A 24,556-nucleotide genomic window follows, 5' to 3' on the forward strand; every position below is an offset into this window, starting at 1 on the left:
AGAGGAGCCACGTGATGCAGGGCCTCCAGAAAGGTTTGGCCGAGTGAAAGATTTCCAAGGCTTTGCCAGGGAAAGAAGAGGACAGAGGGTGGGCCGCGGGGTGAGGGAGCAGTCTGAAAGGAGCCACACTTGGAGTTGAGGGGCAGCAGGTCCAGTCTGCAGATCCCGGGAGCTGAGTAAGCAGTCTTGGGAATCAGCTAACAGAGTCGAGCTGGGCAGACAATGTGTTGGGCTGGGAAGCCAAGGGTTGCCATGGTGACTGGCCCCGATGCTGCTGTGGCGCTCAGCAGACTGTGCCTGGGGTATTTTAATGCTTTGGAGCTGGTCACCAGGCTGTGAATGTCAGCCCGGCAGGGACAAGCCACGAACTTTCAGGCCTTCGTCCCCACCGAGGAGTCCAGCCGGGAAGGGTCTTCGTGGTGCTGCTTTCCTGAAAAGAAGGGAAGGCCCCCGCCGAGGGAGCCAGCAGTGTGAGAAGTGCGTTCCAGGGAGCACATGGGTACTTGCGGATGGAAAGTCCAAAGAGAGGAAACCGCCAGCAAGAAAACACGGTGCAAACCCCAGCCACCGAGTCTATACGTTTAAACATACAGCGCCCAGGGGACCTGAGTCTGAGGAGAGGCAGATTGGCAGGGCTGAGAGTTCAGTGGTTTTCTGTGCAGACGACTCAGCCGGTGAAATTAAGATCGGGGCTGAGTTGAGGAGAAGCCATCCAGGGTTGGGACTGCAGCCGGGCAGAGAGGGACGGAGACTGTGGGTCTAGCACGTGGCTCAAGGGCCAGGCAAGGAGCCACCACCCGAGGTCAAACATGAATTCTGTCCCGACAAAACACGGGTCTCCACCGCACAGCTGGCTCAGCCTCCATTCGGGAACCGGTGAGTATACTTTCTTCCTCTGATTCAGAAAGGAGGGTTGAAGAGGAGTGAGAAAAGGGGATTTGGTGGGTCTTGGAGGGGCTTGGTTATGACCCCTCACTTGCAGAATTTGCCTGGGCCATTTGAGAACCTTTCCGGCAGGCTGGGCGCACATTCTGTCCTAAGGGGTGATTTAATGAACTGAAAGCCTGGAAGGCAGGGTTGGCCATCAGCTCTGACTTAGGTGTAGGGAAAGGAGGCTTTCGGTTTTAGCCATCCGACCCCTGAGAGAAGAAAGAACAGGGTCCCATGTGAAGAGCTGCTCCACTGGTGGCTGCTAAGGATGGGGGCTGGGAGGGCCTGTGGTGGGGAGGCTCTCCAGCTTCCTCTTCTGGGACGTATAGGGTAGGGGAGAAAGCAGCCCCCAGACTTGCAAACCTTCAGTTTTGTGCATTAAAGTTGGGTCCCCACTGGCAGGCTCCCAACTGTAGCTTTGTAGGGCTGCGACATTCCTCCGAAACCATCGATATTTGTAGGTTCACTTCTGATGCACACCGTGACGCATTTTGGCAGTGGGGAATCAGGAAAGGTGTGTGTGGGCTCAAATAGGCTTCCAGCACCCCACCGTCAGAACCCTGGCCTGGGAAACACCCTGTTCCTGGCCAAAGAGAAAATGGCTTGAAGGTGTGTTAGCTGCTGACCTCTCAGCACTCACAGAGGAGCCCTCATTCTGACTTTTGTCTGCCCACCACCCCTCCCCCACCCCCATGGCTGGACCAAGACAGATTTCGGAAGCAGATAGTGAGTCACACAGAACTCTGAGCACCCACTCGGCCTCCCTGCAGGGCCATCCCCTCCCTGGGAAGGGTCTGCACTGCTGACATAGCCTTCCTCTAGCTCATACCCCCATGCGAAACTTACCTACCATTCTGGGGTCTCCGCTGGGGGTGGCCAGAGAGTTAAATGGACAGGTGCCTCTCACGCTAATATATGAGCCTCCAGTGACCCATGTCCAGTTCACTCAAGGTCCATCACAATCACTCACTGCAGGGGAAATTGTTTCCAGGCTTGTATGAGATGTGGGCTACAGCCCCAAATCATGGCTGCCACATGGACATCGGAGAATGGCCCACCCCTGCTGCTTCAGTTTGTTTGTGTCTTTTAAATTAATTAATAATTTTTTGGCCACACCATGAGGTTAGTGGGATCTTAGTTTCCTGATCGAACCAGGGGTTGAACCAAATCCCCGACAGTGGAAGCTTGGATTCATAACCACTGGACCTCCAGGGAAATCCCTGAGTATGTCTTTAAGCCCTTTACTGATTTGTTTTTGATATTGAAGGACAACTGGTGTGAATTCCCTGGCAGTCCAGTGACTAAGATTCTGCACTTTCACTGCTGGGGGTGTGGGTTTGATCCCTGGTTGGGGAAGTAAGATCCTGCAGGCCATGTGGTGTGGCCAAAGAAGGGGAAAAAAACACAGGACCACTAGTTATGCTTTAGCTATATTTCCAAGTTTTAAACAAGCTTTGGCGAAATATTTACTGAACTTGTATTAATTGTCGGGCATTGTGCCAGGGGCTGGGCTGGTGGTGATGAGCAAGATAAATGCCCGTCCTTTTAGAATCTAACACTGTGTGCCAAGGACAGGAAAACAGGAAACTGAAAAGCAGTTTGATGTGTATTAAACAGAGCGACGTGACTGTGGGGTAATGGATTCATACATAAGAGAGGTTCCTCTTATAACACCCATCTGGGGGATTTTTTTTAAGGAATCACATCACCGAAAGGATACAGTGGTATCAGTTGGGTGAAGACTATGCGTAGAAAGGTTTGATTTCAGGAAGAGAGAAAAGCAGGAGCTAGAAATGGCATTCTGTGCAGCATGATTCGGACACTCATTGGAAAGACTGAGAGGTGGGTGGGTTCTTGTGGGTGCTGCGTGAAGGGGGGAGTATAAAGAAATGGTGCTTGACCCAGAGAGAGAGGGTGGTCTAGCATCTTACAGAATTCCGATTTCATCCTTGGGGCGATGAGCATTTAAGCATTTTTATAATAGAGTAGGTAGCATTTTCTGACTTGCATTTTAGAAAATCCTTTTTGATAGTTTGGAGAGTGGATTTGGAGGAGTATGAGGAGGAGAATATGACAAAGAATCAGGAAGCTTCATGGTGGCTCAGATGGTAAAGAATCTGCCTGCATTGCAGGAGACCCAGGTTCAATCCCTGGGTCGGGAAGATCCCCTGGAGAAGGGAATGGCTACCCGCTCCAGTAGTCTTGCCTGGAGAATTCCATGGACAGAGGAGCCTGGCAGCCTATATAGTCCATGAGGTCACGAAGAGCTGGACACAAGTGAGCAACTAACACTTTTGCAATAATGCAAGTGAAAGGTGGTCATTCAAACCATGTAAGTCAGCATATAAATGTGAAAGGTACACATGTACACACATGCACATGCATGTGTATGCGTGTATATTTTGTTCTGCTTGTGTGTGTGTCAGTCTCTCAGTCGTGTCCATCTCCTTGCAACCCCATGGGGTGTCCATGGACACCTGTCCATGGACTTCTCCAGGCGAGAATACTGGAATGGGTTGCCATTCCCTTCTCCAGGGGATCTTCCTGACCCAGGGATGGAGCCCAGCTCTCCTGCATTGCAGGCAGACTCTTTACCATCTGAGCCACCAGATGGTAAAGGGAATATAACAGGGAAGCCCTGTTCTGCTTATACAAGTAATATATTTTCATTATAAAATTCTCAAACAGTACGTAAATAATGAAGCTATAAGTTCTGATTTTCTGTTATTTCCAATTGTATTTCAGATTTTTTTTCTCTGAATATATACACAGTGCACATATCTAAATATGCACATATATGTAAAAATGTTGACATGAAATTGAGGAAAATATGCAGTTGCTTTTTCCACTTAATACTATATTTTGGACATTAAAAACTGCAGTGTATAAAAGTCCACCTCATTCTTTTTAATGGCTTCATGATATTGATATGTATTGATATACTTAATTTTTAAACTGACTCTCTATGAGTGGACATTTGGGGTTGTTTCCAGTTTTTCACTCCTGTAAGTGATGATGTAGTGAGCATCCTTATACCTGTGGACTTCTGAAAAGAGTATCTATAGAATACATTTCTGGATGTGGAATTACTGGGTGGAAGAGGATTAGCATTTTACATTTTTGAAAAATAATTTCATTTATTGGCTGTGCTGGACATTTTGCTTTTTAATGGCTAGTCCCAGGTTGTCATCCAGAAAGCCATTTGTCCCCCAGGAGCAGAGTATTTCAGCCCTTCATGTGCTTTCTATGTCTGGTCATCATCTGTTCGGAGCCTATCCCTGGCACATGAGTGTGGGTGGCTGGATGGGGTCCCCTTACATGGCCTCAGGCACTTCTCTTCTTTGTCCACTCCCATTACTGAAATGCTGTGGCCCTTGGCTGAGGGACAAGGACAGCTGTAGGCTCTGACATCATGCCTCTGAAACTTCCACAGATGGGGGGCATCAAGGGCACTCCGTGATCCTCCTGTTGTTTAGCCACTAAGTTGAGTTTGTGAACCTCATGGACTGCAGCACACCAGGCTTCCCTGTCCTTCACTATCTCCTGGAGCTTGTTCAAACTCATGTCCACTGGGTCAGTGATGCCATCCAACCGTCTCCTCTTCTGTCACCACCTTCTCCTCCTGCCTTCAATCTTTCACAGCATCAAGGTCTTTTCCAATGAGTTGGCTCTTGGCATGAGGCGGCCAAAGTATTGGAGGTTCAGCTTCAGCACCAGTCCTTCCAATGAATATACAGGGTTGATTTCTTTTAGGATTGACTGGTTTGACCTCCTTGCTGTCCAAGGGACTCAAAGTCTTCTCCAGCACCACAGTTTGAAAGCATCAGTTCTTCGACATTCAGTCTTCTTTATGGTCCAATTCTCACATCCATTCATGACTACTGGAAAAACCAAAGCTTTGACTATATGGATCTTTGTTGGCAAAGTGATATCTCTGCTTTTTAATACACTGTCTAGGTTTTTCATAGCTTTTCTTCCAAGGAGAAAGTGTCTTTTAATTTCATGGCTGCAGTCACAGTCCACAGAGATTTTGGATCCGCAGAAAATAAAATCTGTCTCTGTTTTCACTTTGGGTGACCAACATATCCTGATTTTAAAACTAGAAGCCCTGAAACCTCCCTGCCTGGTGTCCAGTGGCTAAGGTTCTGTGCTCCCAATGCAAAGAGCCCAGGTTCCATCCCTGGTCAGAGAACTAGATCCCACATGCTGGAACTAAGAGTTCATATGCTGCAACTAAGACCCAGCACAGCCAAATAAATAAATAAAAATTACTAAAAAAGAAAACCACTGAAAGTCCTGTGTCCTGGGACTCCTCTTAGTCTGGGCAAGGTTAAGTGGACCTTGGTCACCTGAACTTCAGCACATTATATGTCCTTTCCCCAGGGCCTTTGCATTTGCTGTTTTCTCAGATGTCTGTACGACTAGCTCCTTCACATCAGGCCAGTCTCTGTTCCAACTCACCTTCCTCAGAGAGGAGTATCTTCAATAGTGTGCATACGCACTCACACACACAGATGCACACGCACACTCATGGTCAGTCCCTGTCCATTAGCAGATATTTTTCTTGTGATACAAATGAACAGGACCGAGGCAGCCCCTCTCCAGGCCCAATAGGAGGCTCTTCGAGCACCAGCATTCACTGTAAGCCATTACAGCCAGCAGTTGCCCTGCCCAGAAACTGTCTGTAGGCTGGGCCTGCATCCTTGCCTTGGGGGAAAGGAGAGGTCTCTGGCCTCCATGGACCAACAGGGAGACAAAGCCCATCCCAGGCAACCTGGGTCTCTGCAGAGATGTCCAAGGGGATGGCAACAATAGTTTCCAACCATTGGGATCAGCGTTCCAACAATGGGTTAGATATTTTGAAATCCCAGCTGTCCTGGAAGTCTGGCCAGTCTTTTCTGTGGTTGGGAGCCTGGCTCAAACGCCTTTGTTCCTTGGACAGACTTGGCCCTCCAGAGGGCCCAGCCTCTCAGACTGTCTGGCCAGGTTTGAAAGCCTGCAGTGGCCAGCGGCTGGCAGCGAGAGTGGAATGTGGCCACCCTGCCATAGCCACAGACAGCCCTGGGGCAGGCCTCCATTTCCTCCTCTCCCCCCCGCCCGCTCCCAGCTGGGAAAACCCTAGCGTACCAGCTGACAGGGCCTGGGTCTAGCTGGGGTCTCTACTCCTCCCACGAGCTGGCCAGGTCTGACCTCAGGCTGGGTGTCCTGGCCACCTTCACTGGACGAAGTTTTGAGGTATTCGGAAGTGGACCCTGTGAGCAATAGTTGGTTATGAACTCATTCAGTCAATGAGCAATCCCCTGGCACCTGCTCTGTTCCAGGCTGGCCTCAGTCCTGTGTTCAGGGGAGGTGGCTCAGACAGAAAAGAATACGCCTGCAGTGCAGGAGACCCACGTTCGATCCCTGGGTTGGGCAGATCCCGTGGAGAAGGGAATGGCAATCCACTCCAGTATTCTTGCCTGGAGAAGTCCATGGACAGAGGAGCCTGGTGGGCTACAGCCCATGGGGACACAAAGAGTCAGACATGACTAAAGGACTCAAACACACACACACACACAGCTGCTTCAAGGGGCTCTCAGTGCAGAAGGATCCAGGCTGCACCTTTCTGTATGGTCACCTGCAGTAGAGGCTGGATCAAAGAGTTGCCTGGCTGAGGTTGGGGGATGGCTCCACCAGAGAGAAGTGGGTGGGGACAGGTCCAGAAGGGTGTGAGTGGCTATGCTAGGGAGGGTGACCTTGTCCCACAGATGGTAGGGAGTGAATTTTTAATCAAAGCAGGGACATTTTCAGATTTGCTTTGTATTCATGCTATGATTTTTGGTCATTGTCCACTGACTGTGGAGGATGCTCTTCTGGACTAAGTCATTTTAATCCCCACAGCTGCCCTGTGAGTACCATCACTGGATAGATGAGGGAACTAAAGCCCAGAGAGGCTAAGTAAGTTGCCCAAGGTCACACAGCCAGCAGGAGCTGGGATCTCAGCCAGGTGCCAGGCTGCATTCTGGAGGCTGACTTGGAGGGGCAAGAATGAGACAGGGGGCCTAGACACAGTGGTGATGGCCTGAGTGGGGGCCAGGGCATTCTAGAGGCAGAGCTGAGAATGGTGTGGGCAGCTGGTCCATGGCCAGCTAGCCTGAGGGTGTGCTTGTCCCCAGGCTGCGGTGGGCAGAGGGGTGGATGAGAACAGTCAGGCCAGAGGCTGGACAGTGGCTAGACCTCCCACCCCTTCCCTCTGGGGAGTTGCCTGGGTCTGAGGGGCCTGTTGTCTGGCTGTCACCCTCCCCCACACACTCAAGAGAGCCCAGGAAGGGACCCATATCCTTGGAGGGCTGTGATCAGTGGGTCCCAGAGTCCCGAAGCAGGGTGCATCTAGGGAGGGGAAGGACCCTGGAAAGGGCCCCCCGAGCCCCCATGTTTCAGTCCAGGGTGCTGGCAGCGATGGGTAGGGAGGGCCATGAATTGACTGCACCCTGGTAGCACGTGGAGCTTGACTATTCTGACCCTGAAGGGAGCAGTGGCACAGGGTGGGGGTGGTGGTGAGGAGACTCTGCCAGCAGCCCCCGCCCATTTCCCAGCTGACCCGGGCAGGTCTCTAGGCCCTCTTGAGCCTCCCTTCCCACTCTGGATGATGGAGAGATAGAAATGCAAAGACAGCATCGCTAAGCAGCTTTGGGTCCATCTCCAGGGCTCTGGGTCCAGGACTTGGTGCACAGAGGGGTTTGGCTCGTGTCAGTGTCCCTGCTGTCTGCCCAGCTGCTGGCTGGAGAACAAGGACTGAGCTAAGGTCCCTGACCGAGTGGGAGCCTCTGCTTCTGGGGGTTAGTGTCAGAGTGCCTGGGAAAAAGATGCACAGGCTACCAGCCAGGGCCACAGGGCCCTCTTCTCTGCCTGGCCCAGGGCTTCCTGCTGGCAGGACTCTCCCCCAGCAGTGCTGACCATCCATGCACTGAGTGCTGGGACAGCCCGTCTATGGGGTATGCTGCAGGGGAGCTGCCCATGGTGCCCACCCTGGGAATGGAGTGGAAACCCACCACAATGTCCTTCCTACCTCAGTCCTGGGCTCTGCAAACCCTGTCCTGGGAGCCATCATGCCCCAACAGCTCACAAGTCTCTGTCCCAGCCCCTGGGTCCCCGAGAGTTTGAGAGAGGGCTGTGTGGGCCCAGCAGAAGTGGGGGGAGACCCACACTGGGCCAGACTCCTCCTGGTATGGTGTGTGCAGCCTGCTCTGCTGGGGGTGGGATGCAGTAGTCTTAGGCTGCGAAGAAGTGTCTGGGGAGATGGCCTGGGGCCAGGCCTCGAGGAGGCTGAAGGGCCAGGCTGGCTGGCCCTCAGCCAAGTGCCCCGGGGCTCAGCACCTTCCAAACTGAGGGACTCACAGGTGGCTGAGGCTTCAGGCCCATGTATCCAGGCTTCGTATTGGTTTACTGTTTGTCTGTGCCACCCATGCCAACCCCCTACTGTTCATCCCTCCAGCAGGTGCATGCCTGCTGCCTGGGGAGATGGTCTCCATGCCACTCCCGGCCCCGTGAGGAGCCATCCACCCGGCTGCTTTGGCCCTGGAGGGTCCTTGGCAGGGGCCTCTGGTAGGTGGGAGCAGACCCTTCTCTTCACCGGGAGCTGGAGGTCTGCTGTGTTATGTCGGGGGTGGGGACACACCTCTCGGGCTGGGGAGCGGGGGAGCGGGGGTGCTGGGGATGGCTAGTGCCAGCCCCGTGCTGTGTTATATAACGGGCCTCTGGCTGGCCGGCCAGACATAATTCCTAACAGGCTCTGCAGTCCGACCTGGGAGCACTTAAGCACGGCACAGTCCGTGAGGCCACTTCTCACGCAAGCCGCACAGCTGGCACTGGGCACCGTCCGGCAGTGTTGGCTTTGTTAGCGGCCAACCCCACCCCACCCCCTCAACTGCTGCTCCCAGACTGCTCTGGGGGTCCAGACAGGCCTCCACACACACCGGAAGGTGGAAGAAAGATGTGGTCACTTGCTCCTGGCGGGCTCCGGGGACAGCAGAGGGTCAGGGAGGACCTTGCCTGGTGAGGGGGAGGGGCAGGGCCTCATGGCAGGATGCAGGGACCACCCCCCAGGTCTTCATCCCCAGGGGGCGAGCTCTTGTTCTCTGCTTGGCCCCACGTGAGCGGGACCTTTTAGAGACAATAGTGTGCGGGAGTGGCTTCTCACCTCACTCCTTTTCACAGATGTGGAAACTGAGGCTTCAGCAAGTGTCATGCCTGGGGCTTCCCAGCCAGTGAGGCAGAGGCAGGACCCCTGGACCTGTCCACTCCTCAGGGAGTTGCCCTCAGCTTTCCTGGTGGGACAGGGTCAGCCAGGGCTGAAGAGGGAGGGGCATCTAGAGGACCCAGGGAGCCCCTGCTCTGTGAATTCAGGAAGGGAAGGTCCCCCCAGGACCAAGGTCTCTGTTGACTGTGGCTGGCTGGGAGGTGGCGGGCATGGGGGTTGACGGCCAGCTTGGGCCACCTGCTCCTCTTCCTCTTTCAGCCCCTTACTCAGCGGGCCTCCCGGGCCCCCTGCTCAGGCCCTCACGTGGCACTTCCGCTCTCAAGGAAACAGCTGCGGTTTGCCAGGGGCTTGACCCCCCTCCCCATGTCCAAGGCCGTTGCCAGGAACTGGGTGAAGCAGCCTCAGGTTTCCAACTGCCCATCCTCTGCCTGTCACAGCCCTGGTCCCTGGCCGGTGGGAGCTCTTTACAATAGGGAAAAATCTCTGGGGTCTCCCTTCTTGGGACCAAGGCTCCCCACTCCAAGGGGCAAGCCAAGTAGAGGGTATGAGCCATTGGTCTCCTGGGTCCCCCGGGATCACCCTGTCCAGAGGTCATGAGCTTCCAGGAAGAGCTAGGCAGAGAGGAGGACCTGGGACTGTGGGATGGTGGGCTTCCAGCTCAGGGCCATCTTGCCTCCCTCTGGGCGCAGGGTGCCCCTTCTATACCCTATGACTGCATCATTGAGGGCCTGGCACTGTGGCCTCGTGGTGAGAGCACAGCTCTAGAGTTCACCCCCATTTGTCCCCTGCCAGCTCTGGATGGCCCCTGGCCTCAACCATGACCTCTGACATGGACTAATAGTACAGGCCTCATGGGGCTGACATGAGGATTAAAGGAGATAATGTGTGAACTGTGCTCAGCATGGCATCAGGCCCATGGTGACTCTCATCACTCTGCCCATCTGGGGACAGAGCAGAGTACAAGACAGACATGGACTTCCCTGGGGGTCTAATGGTAAAGAATCTGCATGCCAATGCAGGAGACACAGGTTCGATCCCTGGTCGGGGCAGATCCCACAATTCATGGAGCAAATAATCCCTTGCATAACAACTATAGAGCTGGTGCTCTGGAGCCTGGGAGCTGCACTAACTGAGCCCACGTGCTGCAACTATGGAATCTCGTGCAGCCTGAACTCAGAAATAAGAGAAGCAACCACTGTGAGAAGCGTTCACACTGCAACTAGAGAGTAGCCCCTGCTTGCCACAGCTACAGAAAAGCATGAACAGCAACCAAGACCCAACACAGCCAACACACACACATATATATACACATCTATACATGTATATACACAGCCAATACACACACATGCATATATAAACAAGAAAAAAGAATCCACCTTGCAATGCAGTGGACATGGGTTTGATCCCTGGTCCAGGAAGATTCTGCATGCTTTGTGCAGGGCAACTAAGCCTGTGAACCACAGCTACGGAGCCTGCACTCTAGAGCCTGGGAGCCACCACTACTGAAGCCTGTGTGCCCTTAGAGCCTGTGCTCCGTAACAAGAGAAGCCACTACAATGAGAAGCCCAAGTATCCCAACAAGGAATAACCCCCGCTCGCCACAACTAGAGAATGAAGCAACGAAGACCCAGCGCAGCCAAAAAGAAAAGGAAAGGAAAAAAAAAAAAAAACAGACAGACATGCACACCTCACCTCCCTCAGAGGTGGTAAAGAGCCCCCTCCCCACATTTGTAAGCAGGGTTACTAGCTGTCTAGCTTCCTGGTTCCCCCAGACCCAGTAAAAGACCCAGGTGTGTCCACTTGCCTTTGACACCTGCCTTATGGTGGTGGTGGGGGGCTGGTGGGCCCCCCTGGGACACTGTGGGGGCCCATTTATTAGCCTGGGTGGGTCTTCCCAGAGCCCCCGGGTGCCTCCTGCTCTCCTGCACAGGGAGGATGGAGGCCAAGCCGGGGATGGGGGCTTCCAGCCTGGACAAGAGGAGTATGGGTGATGCTCGTGGGAACTGGGGGAGGACATCAGGCAGCAGGACTGTATGAGCCAGGACAGGGAGGTGGGAAGCAGGAGGCACATTTGAGGACAGAGAGAACCTCTCGGAGGAGTCTGTAGGTACCCCAGGGAGTGGGAGGGGCACAGCCAGGCCTCATCTCTGCAGCCCCGGGGCCTGAGCACCAGCAGCCCCCAAGCTAGGCCTCCACAGGTGGGTGCATGTTGTAGGGGGCTCCTTGGATTCACCCCAAAGCTGAGAATCAGAAGTCATCTCCCCCAGCCCCCTGGGTGTGATGTCCTTGGAGCTCACTGCTTTGAAAACACAGCCAAGTGTAGTAGCATCTCTGGGCCTAGACTCAGGGGGGTCTAGACTGGGTAACTGCTCAGGGACCACTCTGCACTCTGCAACCCCGGCTTCTGCTGGGTGGGCCCTGAGACCAGCCGCAGCTGCCAGGAAAGAATCATCTGACTCCCCCGAGCTCGGTCTGGCACCCCCATGCTGGCCACTTGCCTGTAAACACGAGCCAAGGTGCCCCCCACCTCGTGTGGGCCCAGGCTTCGTGGGAGCCAGTGATTACAGACCAAAGGGCCCGGCTGCATTTGTCTGGCCCTGGCCCTAGGCCGGAGGAGGAGGCGGGTGGGCAGGCAGGCAGGCAGGCAGGCATATGGTTTGAATTACTTGAGCTGCCTCTTGGCACCTTATCCCTCAGCTGGGGGTATGCAGGCTCCATGGATGGCTACCCCACCACCCTCCCACCCGCCACAGCCCTGGGGTGACCACCCCACCACCCAGAAAGTAGAGCCTTTGCTGTCAACTCCCCCTGCCTAGGCCTTGTGCCTCTCTGTTGCCAGGTATCTGGTTGGGCAGGAGGGAGCCATCTCTGCCCCCACTCAGGCTAGCTTCTTTGGCACCCTGGAAAGTTGGGGAGCCACAGCAGGGTCACACAGAGCGGGCTCAGCAACGTGGCGGAGGCTGGCTGGGAGGCTGAGCATGGTGCTCTTTCCCCATCCAGCCTGGATCCCCATGGGGCCACTCCTTTGCTCTCTGACCACTGAGCTTCTCCCCCAGGTGGCTGTCTGGGCCACCAAGTTGGCTTTTATAAAAATATTTACTTGGCTTCACCAGGTCTTAGTTGTAGCATATGAACTTTTAGTTGCCGCCTGTGGGATATAGTTCTCTGACCAGGAATGAACCTGGGCTTCTGCATTGGGAGCGGGGAGTCTTAGCCACTGGGCCACCAGGGAAGTCCCCCTCGAGTTGACTTTGAAGCCAGATAGTCCTATGTGCAAACTCAAGTTCCACTCCTTGTTAGCTGAGTCCCAGTTTCCTCATCTGTGCTCTGCCCCACCCAGCTCCTCCACCCCAGCCCTTCCATCTGCGCTGGCCCCCACCCCTTGTGCCCACTGGACAGGGGGCTGAGAAGCTCCGTGGTGATGCCTAAAGTCCTTTGCACCCATTCAGCCTGCCCAGGCTCCATGCACGGCGCTACCATCAGTGTAGGTGACATGGTCTGAGGAGGCAGGCAGGGGCAGGTGGGCAGGCTGGAGAAGCTTGGCCAGCTCAGCGAGGGAAGGGCCCTTGGTGAGAGCCGGAAGGGCTGATTCTGGGCCTCAGCCTGGCCCACAGCTCGTGCCTTCTGACCCTTGAAGGCCTCCCCCAGTCTTTGCTCAGGGAAGCTGGGAAACGCCTTGTGCTTCCTGGGGAGGGGGCCCAGTCAGGCTGCTGAAAACAACTCTGGGCTCATTCCATAGCACCCCATGGGTGCTTCCACTCCTCATTAAGAAATCTTGTGGGGTCCAGCTGGGGCTGGGGGCTGGGGTCAGAGGTCAGGGATTGGGGGCTGGAATTGTTCCTGGAGCAGCACATTTTTCTCTTCTGAAAACTTATCTTAGCAAAGAGATCACGGAACAATCGGACTCTTTTCCGGGCCTCTGCGGTCCACAGACGGCCAGCCCATCCCCTTGGTGGGGGCTCCGAGGGGGCCGGGAAGTTGAAATTTGTAAAATGTCTGTAGGAGGGGAAGAAAGGCGCTTTGTGTGGGGCTGGGGCCCTGGCCATTGGTCAGCTCTGAGGCCCCCGGCCACTCCCAGCATGCTCCCCTCCCCGGGGACGGCCGCACTCGCCGGGCCTGAGGCCAGCCCTAGGGTCTCTGCAAGCCCTCTTCAGTCCCTACACCCACTGTGTCCAGGCCTTGGGGACCCGGGGCCCTGGGGTTACCCAGGCTCTGAGGGCACAGGCCTGGGTAGGAAGGCCTGCCCAGACCTCAGGATGTTTCTCTACTGGAAGAAGCGGGGTGCCTACGAGCTGGAGGCCCTGCCTAGGGCCCTGGCCGAGCTGGAGCTGGGGGCTGTGGAGCGCTTCTCCTGGAGCTCCACCTTGGACATCATCGAGGACCTTAGGGGTAGGTGCAGGCCCACTTTTCCAGGAGGGCACTTGTGAGGCTTGGACACCTGGTCTACCTGGCCGCCTCCCTCTGGCCAGAGCCTATGGCACACTCACCATATATGTGCTGCTGTCAGTCACTTACTCAGCAACAGTATGGGGACCAGGCTCCTCCTGAAAGCCACTGCTGGTGGAGGAGAGGTGCTTGAGCTGGAGGATCGAGGGGGCCTTCAGGCCAGGGCGGGCAGCATGGGCCCCACAGCTAGGCTGGAAGCAGGGCAGCTGGGGCTAGGGGCAGCAGTGGCCGGTGCTGTGCTTCAGGCCTAGACTCTGCCTCCACAATCCAGGCCGGGTGGTGGGATGAGTCTTTCTGGAACATTCATGTTCAAGACCCCAGGACATGTGGCATTTCTCCTATTTTCCTCACTGTGGGTGAGGAAACAGAAGCACAGAGAGATTAAGCCCCTCAAGAGGCAGCAAGTGGGACCTTCCTGGCAGTCCAGTGATTACGACTCCGCACTTCCAATGCAGGGGCCCTGGGTTATATCCCTGGTCAGGGAACTAAGATTTCACATGAAAAAAAGATAAAGACAGCATAGGTGGTGGGGGATGCCGAGCCCGACGGACTGTTTGGTGCCAAATTGATGGGGATAATGATACCTGTGGCATTGTGGGGTTGCTGAGGGGACTACCTGGGGTGACACATGGAGCCCTTCAAACGCTGCCTGCCACAAAGCAAGGGCATGGTCCTGCCCGGCTGTTATCATGATCATTTAATTGCAGCCTGGCAGAGCGTTCAGCCTCAGGCCAGCACCTCCGATTCCGTAGGGACAATTCAGTGCCCAGGACAAAGGGAGTCCAGGTCTGGCCTGCAGAAGCCAGCAGGGCATGGCGTCTCAGGCCTCGGCCCTTTTCTCTGTTGGCTTCGTCTCAGGCCCCAGGCTCTGCCCCCTTCTCCAGGTTGCAGACCCAGAGGAGCGGGAACCTTTCCCAGCCTGGCATGGTCCATCCCTGCAGCCAGAAGGCTCAGAATGTGATGGGTGGGCCTGGGATCCGCCATGGACAGAGATCAGGTAGGGTGTGGGTTCAGCAGGCAGGGTGGTGCTGCTCCCAGAGGGGAGACTGGAGGCCTGGTGGGTGTAAATGACAGGTGTCCTGTCTGTGAGAAGCCCTGTTCGGCCAGCTGTCCTATTGGCCAAAGTGGATAGGAGGATGTGGCTGCTGGGAGAGGTGGGGTGGGCAGACTGCCCACCTGGGGCCCAGGATCATAGGCACCTGTGCAGGAGGCTGGGAGGGAAGCAGGGGGAGGCGGGAGAACTGCAGGGGAAGGCTCGGGCCAGCTGGGCAGAAAGTTTACTGTCTCTTCCAGCCCAGCCGGGCACCGTTCTAGAACCAGAGCGTGGGTTGGGGGCAGTAGCATGGGGTGCAGTCTGAGTCCTGTCCCCTTGTCCTGCTTCAACTGGCAGGTTCCTATCCACAGAGGCAGGGAAGGTGGCCAAGGTCTGGCTAGAGAACAGACAGTCCCAGACACCAGCCGAGGAGGCCCAGCAGGGGCCAGATCCCCCGCTTCTTATTGGGTCTCTGGGTCTAGTCACTGCGGAGTGCCAACCAAGCTTTGCTGCCGTTGGGCCATCCCCAGGGCTCTGGAGCAACTTCTGTGAACCACCTCCCCTTCCCCCAGCCCCTCCAGCCAGGGCCGTCTCCAGGGTCCCACGGCTAGCATTTAGAGGGGACGTGCCCCATGCCAAGGCTTCCCTTGGCTCCTGGCATCTCCATGCCCCCTCTTTGAGGCAGGGACGATTCCTGCAGTCCTCTTTGCTCTGAAAGGGTAGTCAGCGCTCAGCAGCATGCTGAGTGGTGGTGTCCAGATCCACAATGCCACAACTCCCGTCCTCTGCCTTGGAGCTGCAGGACCAGGCCCTGTTCACTGTCACAAACCCCTGCCTCGTGGCCCCAGCACATGGTGGGTGGGTCACAGCGTGTGAGCAGGCCTCATGGGTGAGCTGAGGCAGGCGAGTGGGAGAGCCGGGCACACAGCTGTCTGTGTGGGCTCTGTCCTCTGCATCCAGCCAGTGCCTGGCCTGGGCCCATCAGCGGTGGGCGGTGGGCCTCAGCTCCGGCTCAGCCCCGCGATGAGGGGGCGGTGGGAAGCTTATGCACGGAGCGTGACTGTCCTGAACTGGAATCTCACACCAGTTTCTGCAGTCCTGCTCCTGTTCCTCCCTCGGCCACTCTCAGTTCCTCCGAGGACCTTGGGGAGGAAGTCTGTGGTGGTGGACAAATGTGCAGGTGCCCACAGCAGCCTCGGCCACAGGAAGTGGCTGGCCAGCCCCAGGCTTGTGTGCAGGAACTGTGTGGACAGTTTCTGTGGCCTCAGAAAGGAATTCTGATGTATCCTCCCATGTCTTCTTACTGAGTCCAGGCATGCGAGTAGGCAGGGCAGAGGATGGGGGTCTCTATTTTCAGAAGGCGATGCCATTGTTTGTTCTGGGCTATAGTCAGGAACAGCATCAGAGGCCATGGTCCAGGTTCCTTCCTCCAGCTGTTCCCCACTTGACTGCCCTACCACACGAAGCTACATGGGGCTTTCTTTCTCAGGCCGCTATGATGCTCTGACCAGTATCTTCGGTTGGGAGAGGTGGGGGGTTCCTGAGATCAGTAGGCATTTGCTTAGGACACACCCCTTTGGCTCTTGGGCAGCTTTGGGTCAAATCTTGCCCTTCTGCAAGCTGCCCTGATGATGGGGTTCAGTTCTGGCCGAGCCCGCAGCAGCTGCCCAACCAGAGACAGGCTCCCAGGAGGGCTGGGTTTGCGTGGGAGGGGGCATTCAAGGCCACAGCTGCTTCCTGGGAGGGGCAGCCTTTGCCTGGCCAGGCTCGGGATTGGGAGCTGCTGGGTAGGAAAGCTCTGTCTCCTTGAGACAGAAGAGTTCATGGTGTCAGGGGAGACTTACAGGTAAGGGGCTCCCCTGAGGAATGACAAGTGTGATTTCTTGTACACTTGTCTCAGCCTAGAGCCAACTGGGAAAGGGAGAACTTATGTGACAATGAAGAGATCAGTTCACACGTGCTAAGCACATATCTGTGCCAGGAACCATGGGGCACCATAGGGATTGTGTGGCCTAATAGTTAAGAGTACAAACTTGGAGTTTTATGGTTCTAGGCTCAAGTCCCAGGCTCATCTCTCACAAGCTGCCTGACCTTGGGCAAGTTGCCCAATCCTCTGAGCTTCAGTTTCCTCACCTGTAAAATGGGCATGACCATCAAACCTCCCTCTTTCAATTGTTTAGAAAAGTGCTAGCCCCTAGAACTTTCATTATTTACTTTTTTTTGGCCACATGTGCACTTCGTTTCAGTGTGCTGGCTTCTCTAGTTGCAGAGCACTGGGTCCGTAGTTATGGTGCATGGGCTTAGCTGCCCCGTGGCATGTGAGATCTTCCTGGACCAGGGATTGAACACATTTCCTGAATTGGCAAGCAGATTCTTAACCACTGAACCACCAGGGAAGTTGCTTTCATTTAGATTTTTTTTACTACTCATATTTAAAAAATACAAAACAGGGAATTCCCTGGCGGTCCAGCAGTTAGGATTCTATGCTTTCACTGCTGAGGGCTAGGGTTCCCACAAGCAGTGCAGCACAGCTAAAAATAAATAAAATAAAACATATAAATAAAAAGGCAAAACAAAAACAAGCAAGTGAAATGAATTATAATAAATTTATTTAATCTAATAAATTCCAAAAACATTATCATTTCAAAATGTAATCAGTATAATCAGTATAAAAAAATCATCAATGAGATTTTTACTTTCTTTTTTTTTTTGCACTAAGGTTTCACATGCACAGCACATCTGTGTGGACAAGCCCCTTTGCACATGCTTAGTAGCTGCAATATGGCCAGTGGCTGATTTTTAGGGTTAGACCATGCTGCAGAGGGTTTGACTCTGAAATAAGACCATGTGGGATAAGCACACAGTGCCCTGTGGGTGCCCGGAAGTTAGAACTATTGCTATCGGCAGGTGTTTCTGGAGTGGTCCAGTGGGGAAGACAGGTCCAAAGTCAATTCAAAGGCCCATCCTAGGACAATGGGATTGAAGAGGGAGTAATTCATTTGGAATTTGGATGTTCTGAGATCCAGGGGCCTTCCGATGTTCTCTGTATTCGACTTGGGCCTTCGACAGTGGGCAGGGTGTCAGTAGACAGCAGACTGAGATGAGAAAGATATGGCAGGGGCAGAGGAACAGAACCAGGAAGGGCTGGGCCAGGGTCAGAAGCTCATTTCCGTCCCAGGAACCCCAGTGAGTAACAGAGGGAGGGGGTTGAGGTGAGGCGATAGGGAGTGATGGGGACTATGGAGGGTGGAAGGGTGTGTGCCCATCTCAGGCAGACACAATCGGGGCACTGGAGCCATCAGGAATATGGGTCCGGAGCTGCCAGGCTCCTCTGGTTTGTTCATGGAAGCCAGAAATCTGGATTTTTATGTGAAATTTGACTTTTTAAAGTTGGCAACCAAGTCAAATTCTTTTGAAGCACTGTGCTCAGCCAAACAAAACATGTCTGCCGGCCGGCTTCTGCCCAGGCGCCCTGTCGGCCAGTTGTGGTGGAGCCCGTGTTGGAGGAGAAGGGAAAACGGCATCGTGTGACTAAGATAGAGGGTGGGGGATGCTGGCGTGTGGGTTGGTCTGCCTGGCGGAGGGGCCCTGACTATCCCGAGGAGGCTGGAGAGCCACAGAGCCCATGGAGGCCAGAAGGCAGCTGGGCTGTTTCAGACTGAGAAAGAAAGACTCTGGCACCTTGGGATGGGCGACAAGTTCTAAGTTCCAGGTCTGCCTGGAGATGGCTAAGGGCCCGCAGCCGGAGACCCGCACAGGCTGACTCAAGTCAGAGTGGTATTCCCAGGTGGGGACCCTGAGGGGAGCGAGAGCAGGAGGTGGAGGCAGCCCCCAGGAGCTGTCCCACGGTCATAGCCTCTCAGCTCCAGGGCTGTTTCCACTGACTAGCTGCTCCTATGGGTCCCCTTGGTCTTACTCCCCATTAACAGGGACTCAGATACACAAGCAGATCTCATCTGGCTGAGTTCCCCAGACTGAGGAGGGTGCATGGGAAATTCCCCCAGAGTTGGCTGAGGCCTCCAGGTTCCTGGAAGCCCAAGTGACAAAGGGGATGTTGCTGGGTGGTGGAGAATGGCCATGCTTTCCACCCCACCCTCAAGCCAGCTACATCCTGGCAGGCAGGGCTTGGGCAGGGCCATCAGGGTCCTCCTAGGGCTGTCTCCCACCTCAGCTACCTTTGCCCCCAAGCTAGAGTCAGGACGGGCGTCCTTGGCCCTTCACACTGCTGAGGAAGCAGAGATTCCAAAAGGGATATCAGAACTGTGTGATTCTGTGAACTGAGTGAGGCGGGGCTGGCCTGAGAGTGCTGAGAGTTAGCGGGGTCCCTTCTCAGAACCCCAGGCTCACACTCACCAAGAGCAGACTGGGGGACACTGTACCATCGCTTCCCTCTCACCCTGGAAGTTTCAGGACACTGATGGATGGAGCCCTTTGTGCAGCTGTTCTTGCACACAGCCTCCTCCTCTCGACAACCCCTCATGCTGCTTTCCAAAGGGCCTTGCTGCCCACTGGGCCCCACATGAGCTCCTCAAGGTTTGTCGGGGTCACCAATGGGTCCCCAGGGCCCAGCTCAGGGCTAGACACAAGGTAGGCCCTCCAAGGACTTACTGCGTGTTTGCTGAGTGAATCCAGAGAACCCAGAAGACCTGGGATCCGTCTCTGTTCCCTCCGCCAAGAGTGTGCGAGGGAAGGGACTGGGTCTTGGTCACCCGTGAGTCCCCAAGTGTCAGTCTATGAAAGGGGGCAGACACCCTACTCCCGTTGGGGAAGGGACCAGGGTAGCCTTTGGCAGAGGGACCTGGGCCCCAGGGGAAATTTCCATACCTGGGGTTCATCTACCCAGGGCCCCCCAGCCCCACCTCCAGGTGCAGTGGGGTCTGGGCCGGCTTAGGAGCACGCTGAGTCCCTTGGGAGTCTTTGCAACCTCCCCAGGGCTCCATTCCTGTAGTTAAAAGTGTTTTGTAATGATTAAGATGCTATCCAAGTATCTCGTGATGCTATTTACATAAACTACAAGATCAGGCAAAACTAACCGAAAGAGAGTTCAGGACCATCCGCTCAGAGGGGAGAAGCTGACAGCCCCCACGAGGGAGACTTCCACATCGGGGCTGGTGATGCTCTACTTCTTAACCTGGGTGCTAGTTATTTTGCACGAATACGTTTTTGTGAAAATTTTATTGAGCTGTGTACTCATGAGAGCTGCACTTTTCTATACCTATTTATTTTACACTTTCATAACGTTTTTAAAATGCTAAACAACACCAAGATCATAGTAATAAAACAACGTTAGTTTCCAGGTCCCCTCCACTTATGGAACCCTTACCCCATCCCTGAGAGCATCTCTAAATGAGAAGAGAGGCCTCTGCTGGGGGTGGGTGGCAAAGGAAACCGGGAGCTGTCCTGACCTGCGTGCCTGTCTACAAGAAGGCATCATTTCCACTGCGATGGTACCTTTCGGACGAGGAGAAATACCAGAGCTGTCTAAAATGCCTTCATTTCCACTTTGCAGGAGATTGAGAAAATGTCTCCCGACCACATCAAAAACAGAGGTGTTTTCTTTTGAGGTGGCTGGGAGGCTTGAGCAAGTGTGGGGAGCGGAGGGATGGCGTTTAGTCACACCCACGACTTTTCAGAGAGAGGGGGAGGGTGAGCCGCGTCCTCCCGGCTGATGCCCCGCGCCGCCGGGTGCAGGCTCTGCCCAGCGGGGCGCCGGGAGGAGGGGCGCGGGGGGCGGGGCTCCGGGTCCCGCCCCGTAGGCGGGGCTACCACTCCGCTCCTCCCACCGCCCACCTGCCCCGCCCCGCCTCTCACAGCCGAGGGTCCCTCGGCCGCAGCGCTCCGGCCTCTCCCCAGGCACCCGGCCGGCGCCCGCCCCCGCCCCCGCCTCCATCGCGCTCGCCCCCCGCGCCTACCCGCAGCGCCCCCAGCCCCTCCCGCGTTCCCGGCCTCCCCACGCCTCCTCTATGGGTGAGTGCGGGGCCCCCTGCCCGGCCTGGCCCCGCCATGCAGGCCGGCTGGCCTTGCCGCCTCCGCGCCGGCTCGGGGAGGGGCGTTGGCGAGGGGCATCGCGGGCCGGTCGGGGAGTTGGTGGGGGTAGGGGGGAGATCAAGGACAGGGCAGGACCGGCTCCTTCCCCTCAGCAGGCGGGGGCTCAGCCTGCCCCCTCCTCTGGGGAAGGCCTGCTTGAGATGGGAGGTAGACGCCGGTCTCAGAATCAGGGCTGTGGGGGTCCAAACTCTGTCCCCATGTCAGGGCGCGCTTCGTCACCCCTTCCCTTGGCCCTGCAAGCTGGCCGGGGTGGGCAGCCTCTTTGCCCCCTTTCCCTGTCCCCTCTGCTGCTGCACCCCAGGAAGAGGGGCAGCTTGGAGGGGGCCAGGTTCTGGGTCAAAGATGGACAGCTGGTGAAGGGACCACCCCAGGTTCCTGCGGGGGAGACCATCCATAGAGGCTGCAATGTGGAGGGAAGGAGTAGGAAGGGATCTGGGACCCCTGGAGTCCCCCTTCCCCTCACTGTCTTGCAGGAATCCCCCAGGAACCCTGGGGCCCCAAGGTCACTGAGCCACCCCCCTTTCCCCTCCCCACCCCCCACCAGTGGGACAGAGAGAGGGAGCAGTTCATTTCCAAAGATGTTTTCTCCCCCTGGAATCTGGATAATTTCCCTAGGGAGCTGCAACAAGAAAAGGGCTCTGCACACAGATTCCTGTGCAGATAAGTTGGCATTTAAAAGAGAAAGGGACACTGCCCTCCTTTGAAGGGTGCATTGAGGAGACCGCCCCACCCCGTCCTCTGGTCGGGAGGCTCCTGGGCCCTGGGGAGCCAGGGTGCCTCTGCCTGGGGCGCACCCTCCCTGGGCCCCGCCCAACTAGTAACGCTCCTCTCCTCTCCTTTGCAGAGGACCGGAGCCTGGAAGAAGAGAAGGGACTGCTTTGCCAGAACCCTGACTGCATGGACAAGGGCCGGGCTGCTAAGGTAGGGAGGCTGGTGGGCCTGGGGGCTGCTGGGGCAGAGGGGGCAGGATGCTAACCACCCCCTCTATGCAGGCCCGGAAATCCATGGGGCCCTGGCAAGGGTGCAGCTGGCCTGGCCACAGTGTGGCCTGAGTTCAGGGGTGGGCAGGGCTGCAGGATGGCTGGTTTAGGAGGCAGAGGGGCTGACCTTGGTTCAGAAAGAGCAGAGTTTGGGGGAATTCTATGAAGGCAGCAAGAGGAGGGGTGCCTCAAAGCCCTTTCTTGCCCTGCGGTCCTTAGAGCCCTGAAGTGACAGGCACTGCTGCTCAATGTCACTGATGAGGAAGCTGAGAATCAGCAAGCAGAGACACCCCCCGACCCTGCAACCAAGGTTCCGTTCCAGTGCCCCATGGGCACTCTTCCTGGGCCACCAGGCTACTCTTCAGGCCTGGGCATGGGTCAGGGACACTATGGGACTTTGTGACAGTGACTGCAGGCCTGGGGATGAGGAAGGGAAGAGGGGGCCCACTGGTCCTGGAGTGTCAGGACTTGGGAGCTAGGAGTGGACAAAACAAGAGGGATACAGATAAAAATGATGGGGGCCTTCTGCCTGGTCTCTGCTGGGCCCTGTGCCTCATGTGCTGTTTGTGGCAGCTCTGCTGGGAAGGTGTGGGTCATTGCCCTGTTTTCCAGATGAAGATACCAAGGTTCAGAGATGTCCTGTGACCCGGCTGAGGCCCCACAGCTCAGGAGAGACTGAGCCAGGGTTGGAACCTGGGTTGGGCCCCTCCCCGCACGCATTTGAGGGACAGTAGTGGTAACTGCCGCAACTCACCTTGTCACCCCGAGCTCTGAGGACTCTTTATCTCCTCCCTCTGGCCTTCTGACAACTGTCCCGTCATTATTCTCATTTACAGTGGAGAGGTAGCGGGTCACCTGAGAACGCATCTTTAGGATGCGGGAGAGCTAAGATTCGAACCCAAAACCCTGATCTGTGTGGTGCCAGAGCCCTGTTCCTAGCCACTGTGCAGCTCAGCTCTGCAGCTGCAGAAGATTAAAGATGCCGCCCCGTTACACCCTTCCACCCGGACACAGCCGCTTACATTCTGTACAGGAAGACCATGGCTGGAAGGAACGTTGGAGGGCTGTTCTGGGGGTGGGGAGAGGAGGGGGAGGCTTCCAGTTGCCGTGGTCACCGGCAAGGGGGCGGCTGTGATGTCAGATGCAATCTGCTGGCACGGATGGTGCCTGGCATCAGGGCTCTGGTGTTGGCTGGCTGCCTCTCCCCCATATGGGGGCTCCTGGCAACAAATTGGCCCCAGCTACCCTCAGTTACATCCTGCCAGGGGACTGTGAAGCCTTGGGGCCTCTGCCTGACCCAGAGGGATGGCAAAGGGGGCAGGCCACACTGACCCAGCCTCTTCTGTGGGCAGCCACCCCTCAGGCAGGCCCATAAGCTGCCATAGGAAGGGGCAGGGGTGAGGCCTATGACATGAGAGTTGGTGTCAGGGTGCCTGAGGGCCTTCTGCAGCCTCCAGGTCTCAACTCCAGCCCAGCCGTGGGCTGCCTGCAATTCAACATGGCTGATGTTGGCATCAGCAGCAGACAGTCACCCAGCCTGCAGGAGGAGAGCCCTAGCTCTGTTGCTGGTGGCATCCGCTTTGGGACAGGTGATACACACTTGGGCCACAAGGATGCCTGAGCGATCAGAGGCAGAAGGTCTAGTCAGGGAAGACATCCTGGAGGAGGTGACCTCTGATGGGAGTGAAAAGGTGGACATGCATGCATGCTAAGTTGCTTCGGTCGTGTCCGACTCTTTGTAACCCCATGGACTGTAGCCCGCCGGGCTCCTGGTCCCCAGGAGTCCATGGGGATTCTCCTGGCAAGAATACTGGAGTGGGTTGACATTTCCTCCCTCAGAGAATCTTCCTGACCCAGGGATCAAACCTGTGTCTGTTAGGTCTCTGGCACTGACAGGTGAGTTCTTTATCACTAAGCCTGAAAATGTGGACAGGCAGAGCAGAAGCCAGGGGCAGTCCAGGAAGAGGGGACTGCCACAGGCAGAAGTGCAGAGGCAGGAAACAAGGGGCAAGAGGCAGGTCTTGCCAAGGGTAGGAGCAGGCTGGAGCAGAGGGTCAGAGGAGGCGAATGACACCCAGGTTGGTGAGAGAGACGAGCAAAGAATATCCTATTGTTGGTGATAAGAACCACCAGTGACCAAACATGTTTACGTGCCAGGCAGGTTGTCAGGTCCTCATGCTTGTTTCACTGAACTTTTGTGAGAACCTTAGAAGAAACGCATTGTTATCATTCCTATGTGAAACATAAGGAAACTGAGGCTCAGAGAGACAAAAGAACTAGCCCACGTCACACAGCATGACTGGCCAAGCATAGCCTGGAAAGAGATGGAGGGCCTCGTTCTTACTGTCCTCCCCAGCCATTCTAGGAACCGCTAGCAGGATGTGACTAGCGTTTTGAAGGAGATGACATCATTCATTCATTCACCAAATCAGCCTGAAGCACCTGGCGTGCCAGGCCCTGTTCTAGGCCTGGAGATCTCCGGGGAACAAAATTGTTCCCCTCCTGGAGCTGACCCCAGGCTCCCAGGGAGGAGGAGGGAAGTGAGGACTTGGGTTTGTCAGACTGGCCCCCCCCAGGCTGCCCTGGGGAAGCCCCATCTTTCAACCAGGCTGGACCCTTCTGCTTCCGGGCCCACTCTTGAGGTTTTTTGTGTGTGTGTTTGTTCTTTGGCTGCACTGGGTCTTCATTGCTTTGTACGGGCTTTCTCTAGTGGCAGAGAGAGGAGAGCTACTCTTTGTTGCATGGGCTTCTCATTGCAGTAGCTTCTCTCATTGCAGAGCATGGGCTCTAGGGCTCACAGGCTTCAGTAGCTGTAGCACACTGGCTCAGTAGTTATTTGCACAGGCTTAGTTGCTCCTCCACATGTGGACTCATCCTGGA

General features: G+C 55.8%; 1 protein-coding gene across 1 annotated transcript in view; it reads left to right on the forward strand.

Annotated features, from left to right (window-relative positions):
• Window positions 1–809: 809 nt before the first annotated feature.
• Window positions 810–24,556, forward strand: part of PLEKHG5 (pleckstrin homology and RhoGEF domain containing G5) — a 50,200-nt gene continuing 26,453 nt past the window's right edge. The window contains exons 1-2 of the mRNA XM_052653812.1: window positions 810–876; window positions 21,541–21,617. Coding sequence (XP_052509772.1) covers window positions 810–876; window positions 21,541–21,617 — 144 coding nt within the window. The remainder of the gene's footprint in view (window positions 877–21,540; window positions 21,618–24,556) is intronic.

Source organism: Budorcas taxicolor, chromosome 16 (genome assembly GCF_023091745.1).
Source record: "Budorcas taxicolor isolate Tak-1 chromosome 16, Takin1.1, whole genome shotgun sequence".
In the NCBI taxonomy this organism is placed as follows: domain Eukaryota; kingdom Metazoa; phylum Chordata; class Mammalia; order Artiodactyla; family Bovidae; genus Budorcas; species Budorcas taxicolor.